This window comes from Austrofundulus limnaeus, unplaced genomic scaffold, assembly GCF_001266775.1.
Source record: "Austrofundulus limnaeus strain Quisiro unplaced genomic scaffold, Austrofundulus_limnaeus-1.0 Scaffold97, whole genome shotgun sequence".
NCBI lineage: Eukaryota > Metazoa > Chordata > Actinopteri > Cyprinodontiformes > Rivulidae > Austrofundulus > Austrofundulus limnaeus.
Window position 1 is genome coordinate 1,229,835 of NW_013952499.1, and position 11,798 is coordinate 1,241,632.

The 11,798-nt window shown below is 39.5% G+C and overlaps 1 protein-coding gene across 3 annotated transcripts in view; it reads right to left on the reverse strand.

The window, feature by feature from the left end:
* Positions 1 to 11,798, reverse strand: part of cadm3 (cell adhesion molecule 3) — a 168,272-nt gene that overhangs the window by 47,091 nt on the left and 109,383 nt on the right. For all 3 annotated transcript variants that reach the window (XM_014013048.1, XM_014013049.1, XM_014013050.1), the window contains exon 3: positions 5,117 to 5,269. In XM_014013048.1, coding sequence (XP_013868502.1) covers positions 5,117 to 5,269 — 153 coding nt within the window. The remainder of the gene's footprint in view (positions 1 to 5,116; positions 5,270 to 11,798) is intronic.

Below are 11,798 nucleotides of genomic sequence, written 5' to 3' on the forward strand. Positions count from 1 at the left end.
TCTGGTGAAAATTTCATGTCATTAGCACCTCTAGTAATATATTTACTGAGAAAAATGGTGACGTGTTCAATACTTATTTTACCCGCTGTATCTATGTAGATGTTAGAAATGACAGATTTGGTCCAGATTTTCATTACTTCTTTTTTATCCGCAAAGTTTTTATAGCAGAACAAGTTTTCTGTCACAGGAGAGCTCCCATGTAGGTAGGAATACACAGATCTTGTGCTCTCGAGATGGGTTGGATACTGAAAAAAAAAGTTCTTAACATGTTTAAAAAATCCAGCATCAAGACTGTAAACCTCTGCAACTCAAGCCAAGAAACTCAGAAGAACTTTGCAAGACTCTGAGTCTCAAGTGTTGTTAGCCAGCTACATGGTACCTGAAGAGAAACAAGTTTATACACTACTCGAGGTCCAAAACTCACTGAAACTCACAAAAAAATAAACACTGAAATCATAATATCATTTCATGGAAGGACTTGGACATTATTTGTTTGATAGTTTTTCAAATTTAACATTTGTCACATTTGTACCATTTTCAAATAAAACCTGATTATGTCAGTTTTCAAGCCTTTTTTAGAGGACGCATTTATTTTCATGTAAGTGTTTTATATTCATTACAGCATATTGACGAATCCAAGAACCACTAAAAAGTGCTGAGAACTGATCAAGGTGTACATAAAGAAAATAAAAAACGTGGTCAATTTTTAATGTAGCAGCATTTGATGTACTGCACCGTGTGCGGAAGCTCCCTGGCAGAAAAGTAGCGTTGAATATTAATGAAGGAATAATAGTGCACGTATAGAATTGGCTGGAGAAACCATGTCGAGACCCTTTTCTTTACAAGGAGAGCGAAAGAAGTGGGGGAAAAAAGCCGCTATAAATTATTCTGTGCTTAGCTCGGGACGGAGCAGAGGCACGACACAGATTCACACTCGGCCATTTAAAAGTGACCACACTCAGCACTTGTGTGTCTGTGTGTAATTGCGTGTGCCAAAACATCCACGTCAAAACATGAGTGAAATAACACGCAAACGCCGCTCTGCTGAAAAAAACCCTAAATCTATGCCTGATTTTCCCGTAGAGATCCATGTGTTTGAGACATTTTACCATACATTTTTAATGGGTCGACTCTCTCTCGGGGGTCATGAAATATTTATCGAACGCACAACACAGTGTCACAACCGTCAATAACAGTGAACAGAAAAACAAATGCTGCAATCCCAGTTGTTGCAAATTTCTGTGAAACACAGAGAAGTGCTGTTAATTTTAAACAACAGACGATGACCTGCCTTTGCCCTTGCTTCTGTGAGAAATTCCCATCCTTCTTGCAAACACAAACAACATTTTGACATTTCATTTGGCYACTGCTCATGCTGCCATCCAGGGCAGCTTCATTTAATTGCTTTCATTATATTTGTAGCCCAGCCAAGACGTCTGAATAAAAAAAAAAAAAAAAAAGAAGATGCATTGAAAGATGCTTCCGCTGTGGTGTCATGACTAAATGGTAAATCAGAGGAACAGCCCTTTTGGCTTTGCAGAGACAGAGCTAACATACGCCGCCCTGCCCCACCCGAAATATCTAAATTCTTGCATCTCTTGTTTCCACTAAGTGCCTTTTCCAAGAGAGATGAGGCAGAAACCCTGAACAGCTTGGATTGTCATCCAAGAATTTCTTGGCTAATTACGATGTGGCCAAATTGAAAAACTGAAAGGAATGACAAACATCGACGAGCGTTACAAAGTAACTTACAACAAAAGCACATTTTTTAGCCAGTTCAGTAGGTGATGGACACGTGTTTTTATTTATGTGATTAGAAGAAGATATGTTTATAACACACCATTATAAAACTACAGGATGCCCTGAAATGTTGGCTGTAAATTGGGTTGAGTTGGCTGCAAATCTGCACCTCACAGCTTCTCGGGAATTTCTGACCAGCTGTCTTTACAAGCTCACTCCGTCTCCATTGTGGTTGGTAATGTATGGCCATTATCGTTGCATTACAACAATTTTCAGCTGAAGGAAAAGAATAAAAAGCAGCCCAGAAAGCCAACACCGAGCAACTCGCCAAATCAATACTTTAAAGACCAAATGTAGGGGGAGTTCAAAGCCAATTAGCCCAACGTCCAATCAATGAGGAGACACGCTGTCATGGCAACCACAATTTATTCCATGCTACAGGGATGCATCGCAGCTAAGTAATAACATCCATCTCAGTGAGGATGAGTGGAGCTGCTTTATCTCCAGCGAAGAGTTGTGTGAGGTTATTACTGAGCCCTGCGAGGAACACTGGAGGCAAAAAARAGGTATTTTTGTGAGATCCTGCAAAAGTTTTGAAGTAAAGTACAGGMACTTCTGGTGTTGTGCCAACGTAATTATTCCCAACAGAATTTGTGAGGCCTGTGTCGGGAGCACACACAGAGCAGGGAAAGTAGATTTTAGATGACGACGCATCAGTTTTCACCAACTAGACCTCAAATTAGTTACAGCTTTTAATAAATTGTGAGTGTTGTTGTTTTATTGTTGAGCTTGTAGTTCACCGCAACAGTAAAAAACTTTTGCTTTTATCGTGATTTTATTTCAACAAACCAAGGAAGTCAGCTGGAAAACGACGGCACGTGTTTGTAGTTTTTGTAGCATTAGCAAACCCACGAACAACGCTACAAAATATGTAAAGAAACATCAACTTTTATAATGTTTTTTCTCACTTTTAAACACTATTCACAAATTATTATATTTATTTAGGATAAGAATTTTATTTAACATTAATTACCTACAATAAATGCCCCCCAAAACTGCTGAGGATAAGAACAAAATAAATCAAACCACCTTTCACCTCCTCTTTTTAAGGATGTGCGTTTTTTTTCTTTCTCCAAGATACACAGGGTTAGTAGGATACAATAACCAATAACTAGACTGTTGTGGTAAAGGAAATGGTTCTTGAAAAATAAAACGTCCTCATATGAGGACACTGGGTCTCAACATGCCACACTTGTTGAGGAATACCTAAGCAATTCAAAACTTGGGAAACTTCATGATAGCCTTTCTGGTGGCTCCATTTATTTTTGAAATACAGCAGCCAGCTGTTGACCAGATCAAGATTAGTGAAGCTCATCATCATCATCAATGACAACTTTCAGATTTCTCTTCAGTTTAAAGAACATAACGTGACACAATGGCAGGAAATCGCAGACCATTTGACCAGGACATCCTTGGTATAATTAATTGGTTGAACAAATGAACCACTTGCAAGAACTATTTGTGCTTGTGAACTGTTCTAAATATTTACAGATTTGTTTAACAAAAATGTGTGACCAAATATACCACTTACACTAAATATTTATATTAAGTCTTAATAATAATAATAATAATAATAATAATAATAATAATAATAATAATAATAATAATAATAATAAACATTTGCTGGTTTATCCTACCTCATGGCACAATTAATAACAAAATTATAGTCCCAATGTCCTCAAATGAGGACTTCGTCTTTATCGGCATTGTACTTTGCTTCAGTTGTGAAATAATGTTTGCATGCCTTATGGCTCTACAGTTGTTTCAAGCGTGAAATGTAACTTGAGTTTTTACCTCGGCCATTTTTCTTACCAGAGTTGCTGTAGAAGTTTTTTACTGGGATTCCTGACATCTTGTTTKGACTCAAATGAGTGTAATATTGTCATGAGWCCACTAGAGTGTGCTTTGAAAAATACTGTTTTAGTTTATTAATACCTCTCATCATGACAGATTACTCTTATGAATTTTGAAGATATTTGATCTTTCTTTACTGAAAACAGAAGGGTGGACACATTCTTTAGGGCTGAGTGGCTTGGGATCTCATAAAAAACAAAACAAAAAAAAAAAACATATTTATTGGCCTCCAGTGTCCCTTGTGGGGCTCAGTGGCTTTGCACAGAAGTTGACAAGATAAACAAGCATCAAACTGGTGAACTCTGCAGCTCTAACATGATGCTGTGGTGTTTAAAACCATTTGTTTCCAAAGGGAGATTTTGGCTTGTTTTGTTGTTTGTTCTCAGTTCTTCATTGACAATGCAGTTCTTTGAAGACCAAATTAGATTTCCTTGGAGCAGAGTAATGAAAAGATACAATCAAGTTGCATTATGAGCAATAGAGGTTTCAGCACTTATGCAGCTTTCCCATCCAATGGACTAAATGTCCAACTATCTCTGCTCTAAGTGCAATGGTTGCAGGTATTCTTCGTAAATAAATCTTTCACACGGGCCTGTAACTTTATGGATGCACTAAACTGCTGAAATACCAATAATTTGCTTAATGCCGACGTGCAACTTTCCCTTTGCAAGTCACCTAAACAAAGGATATCAGCGGGGTCAAACCTAATTTGGCTCTAAAACAAGGTAGACTCTGCGGGACACATTTCACAGTGGGGTATCAAGGTGATTTTGAGGTGGGGGTTTTTTTCACAGTTGGGCAGGTCACATTAAACTGCTGTAACTTCATCAGCCTTTATTTCCACCACCCAGCCTGAGAGTGGCTGCTATGAAAAGTAATTAACTTTTGTAAAATCTGTATAAATAACATGACGACTGTCGCGAAAATAGAAAAGGTGCCAGAAGCCTAATTTCATTCATTTCAAATTGTCAGAAATTAAAATAGACTGCAGTCAAGCTGATTTGTGCAGACATCAATCAGTCTCAAAGGAGGCCGACTAAGAAGAACACCATGCTGCACCGTTATCCTGCAGTGAGAACAAAGAGGTATTTTCAGGATTGTCTAATTGAACTAACTTTTCTAAGCATCCTTGAGATGAATGACAAGAGATGGACAGTTAAAAAACACACAACATAGAATTATTTTTGCCAAACTACAAGTAAAAAAAGGAGCAAACAATTCTAAAAAGCATTTTTTGGTGCTCAAAATCCAACTTAATCCCTAAACCTTTTTTCTTAAACGCACAAAGACACACACACCTTTCATTATTTCTGCTTGAGTTAACATTAAAACATGCCTGCCACAGAGCCAAGGGTTTATTCTAAGCTGCAACAAGTTTCAACTTCAGCATCAAGATGACAGATTCTTCTTCGATACGCGCCACGTTGGAAACTCTGTCTGATGGTGTTTGTGTGCGACCCACCGAGCACGGTGACAGTCGCTCGGGCGGTGCGGACGGGCATGGTGAAGATGGAGCAGGTGTACTCGCCCTCGTCAGACAGCTGCACCTCAGAAATGGTGATGGAGAGCTCCGTGGGCGTCGAGCGATTCAGCTGGATGCGGTTATCTCTCAGCGCTGAGGAGGAAAAGGAAGGATATATCAATAATTAGAAATGTGCTTTATGAATTGTTTAAGGGGATTTAAGTGCTGTTGCATAAGATATACCCAACACTTYCTGTCTTTCTGAATTTTACCATTGTTTTACTGTCTTTTTCCTCTTTGGTAAGTATTTTTCAATCATATTTTATAAATTTAAAGACAAAAAAGTGGTTGGAGAGTATCTAAGCAGGGGCAGAGCAAGGCTTTTTGGCTGGGGGGCTGGGCACAGGGGTGGCCAAGGTATTTTTTTAAGTATAGGGACACATTCAAATAAAGAAAATTATTATAGATTTTAAAWTTTAAGATTGCTGCCACAGTTAATTGCAAATAGTTTTAATTTGGTTATTTTAAGTAATATTAAGCTGAAATTTTTGTTAGTAGCTAAGAATGAGCCAAAAACACGCTGAATGCTAGTCACAACATATTATTCAGCCATTTTATACATAAAAAGCTGAAGATTAGTATAGAAGTAGCTGTAAACAATCTATCAAATTGTAAATGCCAATCAAAAAATCAAGATGGCCACCACAGCTAACTCTAAAAGGATATAATTTAGCCATTTTAAGACTTATTGAGTTTAAATTTGTTGTGGAGTACCTAAGAATGATCACATGCCGATTGCCGATGCTAATTCCAAATTAGCCAAAGGGCTATAATTCAGCCATTTCTAAAGATGCACAGCTGAAATTTTATATAGTATGGGTAGTATCACTGAAAAAATGCAAAGGCAAATACAAAATCCAAGATTTCCAYCCACTTGTCGATCATTTGGGAGTGGCAATCAGGTGCCACAGGCTCTGCCCCACTATTAAAATGTTTTTGAAAGTCACTTGGATATGGCTGCTATAATGTAATCAGTTATAGATAATTATTCGTTGATTGGTTTTTGCAGCTGTCATCAAAATTCATCCTGTGGTTCATAAAATATTTTGGTATCAGACAAACACAAACACATGTAAAAACATTGTTTTAATGCCTTCACTTTTTGGTGGTGGGCATTAAAAGCAATAAAATGCAAACTAGTAAATGTATTCCTTTTTCACTTTTCATTCCATTAGAGTTTACTGATCTGAAGGAGGCACTTCTGCAGCCTTGGACTCAAATCAGCAAATGCATATTTCTCCTTTTTCTCTCATTTTAGGGCACGGTACAACTGTTAGATCCTGCTTACAGGATCTAAGGAATCCAACAGGAATATAAGGCCTTAAGAAATAAATTGATTGCTTGAGGCATTTTAAATGAAAAACAGAATTTTAAGATGGATCCCACATCACAATTACATTGTATAAATGTAAGAAAGTACAGTGGAATGAGATGTGCAACTATAGGACAAAGATGTAACAAAACAGAGGTAAATTACAATTTTCGCAATGTTGCTTTGGTAAACCTACTCACCCAATCTAAAAAAATAAATTCCTTCTACATTGAAAAAAAATAATCTGGAGTTTTACGAAAATCTTTCTGCACTATTACCAATAGAAGTACAGATTTAGAGGATGCTACAGGAGCACAACCGAACCACAACCAGATCCTGCAGAACAGATGAGTCTCACCAGGTTTGAACTGTTTTATGAAACATGTAACCAAACAAAGGAGCATGGGGGTTTGGCTAATTGGTCCATGAGTGTTTAGTGGCTTTGGAGAAGGCTTATGACCGTGCTCTGGGAGTATGAGGTGGATGACCCCTATAAGGACCACAGYTTGGTTCACAGAGCTGACAGTAAGTTGGACCTGTTCCCAGGGAAGGTAAGACTCCACCAGCGCTGCCTTTTGTCTCTTTCTGTTCATAACTTTTATGAGCAGAATTTCGAGGTTCAGCTGTGGGGTGGAAAGTGTCAAGTCCGGTGATGGGAGGATCTCCACTCTGCTTTTTTTTTCCTGATGCGGTCCTCTTAGCTTCATCGAACTATGACCTCCAGCTCTTGCTGGGGAGATTCGCAAACCAAGTGTGAAGCAGCCTGCAAAGGCTGGACTGCCCACTCGGAGTCAGGAGAGAGGTTTTTTGTCTGAAGTGGGGGAGTATCTCGGGGTCTTGTTCACGAGTGAGCGGGAGATTGACGGGCCGATTGGGTGCAGGCGATCAACCGATCAGATGTCGTAAAGGGGGCACTAAACCRCAAAAAGAAGTTCTTGATTTACCCGTCAAAATACATTCTAACCTTGATTTATGGTCATGAGCTTTGAGTAGTGRCCTAAACTACAAGGTCATGAATACAGATAGACTAAATGACTTTTCTCCACAAGGGCTCAACTTTAGAGATACAGGTGAGGAGCTCAGAGGGACTGCTGCTCTTCCTCATTGACTTATCACATGTGGACAACCAAACTATTGTGTAGCTTAAATGAGAGTTTAAAAAAAGCAAAACCAAAAGAATTAACTCCTGAGACRCTTTAGAAGAGTTAAATTTACAAAGAAAGATGCATCGACCTCCAACTTTAAGACAAAAGTTGCCCAAGAAGAAGAAAAGACAAAAAAGGGAAGAGAAAAATGAAAATATGAGTCACATTGAACAGAGAAACATGGAAGAAGAGGGAGGAGCACAAAGTAGAGATGTTTTTTTTTTAATTGGGAAGAAAAGCAGAAGGAAAACAAAACATGCAAAGATGCAAATAATAAAAATGGACTGGTAGTGATGAAAAGGAAAAAAGCAACCGAAGACGGTGGTTAGAAATCAGTGCAGGAAGGAGGATGTCAAACCGGAGGATGAAAAGTTGTAGCAACAAAAAAAAATTGAACAGAGAATATGGGATGCAGAACGCAGGAGCAGATTGGACAGGAAGAAAATACAGAAAAGGTGGGGTAGAAAATGAAGGGAAAGTGAAAGGATATGAAATGGACAGAACGTAAATGTAAATGAAATGGGACACGAGCTGGAGGAAGGAAATGAAGAAACAAGCACAGAAGCAATGCATTGGATGAAAAATGGAACGTAAGGAAGCTAATGCAGAGAATCTAAAGCACAGAAAAGGGAAAGACGTAATGGGAATAAACAGGAGGAGGGGAGGGGCTGAGGTGTTTAGAGGAAATATGATGTAAGAGATGAAGAGGGGAGGAGGACGAGGAGCGATGTAGACGAGGTGAGAGCAGTAAAAATAGCAGAGATGTAAGCCTGAGCAAGGCGGTGGAAGACAAAAAGACTGGCAAAAAGAGATGCAAATTGAGAATGAGAGACGGGAGAAAGTGCACGARAGAAAACAGAGAAATAAAACAGAGGAAACATAAATAGCAAAGAGGATAAAGGGAGAAACCACAAGGGATGGGTGGTGCGAGAAAAGTGGGGGGGGGGGGGGTGAAGGAAAAACATAAATGACTTTGTCATCAATGAGAAATCCTGCCATGAAAGAGGGAGAGAGCACAGGCGACCGAGATAGATGATGATGATGAAATGCTACGAAATAACCGTTCGTTTCCGTGATAGCGTTGACCTCTGCCGTGTTTGTGCCGTGTGATTGCTGCCTGTCTCTCTGCTCACTCACCTGCCTGTCTCTCCACACGAGGCGTCTAACTTTCTAACTCAATTAAAACCTCGCAGCTCTGTCCTTTTGGTACCAGTGTTCAGACTTAACTCTTCACAAATAGCAGCTGAATGTTTGACAGCCATGAAACCTTTTTGGCCAGATCCGTGCAATAATCCGATAAATGTGATTTTAYGCTTAAAGCTGGTTAAAGTTAGGATACAACCTTTGTAGAATCAAAGGAGATTTGTGCATAACAGATGGAGCAGTCATGGCCATTGCCTACATTGGCAATTTCATGGCAAAAATGAAAGAYACATTAGGCTGTGGGGATTTTCCTCTGTCCTTGGCTATGTTATATTGATTTGTGAGCATGTTGAAGATTTGCAAAAGCCTAATGTCCATATTTAGTTATTTCTTACTATCCATTTTCTTTACCCACTTGTCCGTGTAGGGTTGTGGTGGAGCTGATCCTGCAGGGTCATTGTGCAAATGGCAGGGTACTCCATGAACAGATCCAGAGTCCATCACAAGGCCACAAAGAGACACACACAGGCTGTGTCCACATTCAGGGTCTGTGTCCTCTGAAGGACGTATTTGGATCCTTCTTGGCCCACTCTATCCCATAACGCATTGCGGGCCGACTGGAGATTTTTCCAAATAGGGGTCTCTGCAGAGCATGTCCTGTGGGCAGAGACGTCCCAAATTGTTGTTGGCGGAGGTCTTGATGTGCGCAAAGACGTCCCTGCTCATGATTGGTGGAGGTCTTGATGTGGGTGAAGATGGCCCAAGAGATGTGATTGGTCGGATTGACGGTGGGGTTTGAGGAGGCTGGAGGCAGTGGGGAGTAGCTTGGTCGAGTCGGGCAGGAAGTAACTTTTTTTAGATTAATTTTAGTCATAACTTGAGAAAGGAAAGTGCTAGCTTTACGAAATTTGAACGTCGTACATGTGAAAGGATGTATAACAATATGGCTTGGTTAAAACACCCCTAACCAGCCTGTAAAAAAGATAGCTAAAATCATTTTTTTTTACAGGCTGGTTAGGGGTGTTTTAACCAAGCCATATTGTTACACATCTTTTCACATGTAAGACTTTCACATTTTGTGAAGCTAGCACTTTCCTTTCTCAAGTTATGACTAAAATTAATCTAAAAAAAAGTTACTTCCTGCCTGACTTGACCAAGCTACTCCCCGCTGCCTCCAGCCTCATACCCCACCTCCAATCCAACCAATCACGTCTCTTGGGCCATCTCCGCCCACATCAAAATCTCTGCAAATCACGAGTAGGGCCGTCTCTGCCCACAGGACAAAACCTAAKGCAGAGACCCCTTACTCGATTTTTTTCCTGCTTGTAATGGCGGATGAGTTTTAAAAGTTTTAAATAAAAATTCCATGGTATACAAATTTAAAAAGTTTCAAGCAGTAGTGTATTTAAGGCTGTTCACATTTGTATGTTCATGTTTTTAATGTTATTCTTATCAGAAATAAAATGAGCAAAATAAACATGCACTTAATGAGGGTCTGCTAGTTCTTCAAATATGGCCTTTTAGCTAATTTTGTTTTTTTGTGATATTTATAATACTAATATAATGATATTTTGCTGATTTTGATCTATTTTTACTTCAGTTTAGCATCGTCACGGTTGTTAGGTGACAGGACATACACCGGGGTAAGGGTGGGAATAAAGCAAAAGGATAGACCGTCCAAATTCACAGCAACTTTTTTCCGGTCTTTACGGTCGTCCAAGGACCCGGCCCACCTAGAGCGGATAGGCCGGGTCCTTCAAAGGAYCCAGCCCCATATTTTGGATACAGCCATCGACACTTTGTGACAATTCAGAGTTGTTGTTGATTCATGGAGAAATTTAAGTAACAGAAAAGCCCACCCATATACAGGGAGGATCTGCAAACTCTGCCCAAAAAGGCCTCAGGCAGGAGGAACACCTTCTTCCTGTCAGGCAACAGTTCTAACCTCTGTGCTGCTCTCCTGGCTGTTACCAAATCTATAAAAACTATCCATCAAACTGTTGCTTTACCCTCGCATAGTTGGGTACACAGAAACTTGAACTTTAAAAGTCGAAAAAATGGGTTTGGAAATTACTGACCTTTAAGATCTGCTGAAATCTTTAGGTCTGCTCTCTTGCACCTGTGACTAACAGCATATGGTCCTGAGTCGTCCTGAGTGCAACTTTTATTCTCTGCACCAAAAGTGAGGCTTCAGGTGTGTTCATTAAAACCATCAATCCCCTTATAACTTTTACTGGGGAATCTGTGAAGCAGCCAATGATGAGCTTTGTGCATTTCTGTACATTTTAAAGCATATTTCTTTTAAGAAGAGGTAGAGATAGGAGACACACCCTGACTTTCCTCTTGCAGTGTGTGTGTGTGTGTGTGTGTGTGTGTGTTAGAGAGCTGAGACAAAACAAGCCACAAGCTGTACACAGCGAAAAGCCACAAACAGCCTCCTCTCTGTGTTGCCAAAGACTTGTCCCCGCCCACGTCCTGAGATTTTATTGGCCGGATTAGACACGGATGAAACTGAACAGAGGTTTGAAGGTGAYGGTGGAGAAAGGTGCAGACTAATCCCAGTTAGAGCTTCACTGAATGTGCACAAACACAAATTTTAAAACCGTTTTTTTAATGAATGCAAAACGCTATGAGAATTTTTTTTATTTGTATTTTTTAAGTCAAGCTCAGAACAGTAAACGTTAACGTCACTTCTCACTCATTAACAGGCAACAGAAAGGATAATTCAGCCTTTCAATCCAGAATTCGGACTAAAATCATCTTCTGGACRAAGCTCATCAGATTTTTGCTCAAAACTGTAAAACTGTCTGAGTTACTGTAACTATTCTGTGTTGACTAATGCTGATCGATCCACACTCCAAAACTCAAACAGTTGTAGATAAAATTATTATTACGTCATTATATCATTACTAGGGGTGCAACAATACATGTAACCGTATCGAACAGTGCTTTAAGTTCAATACACACTTGTATCGAATAATACAGGTTTTAAAATTTACTTTATCAGCTTGTCTTCTGAAGA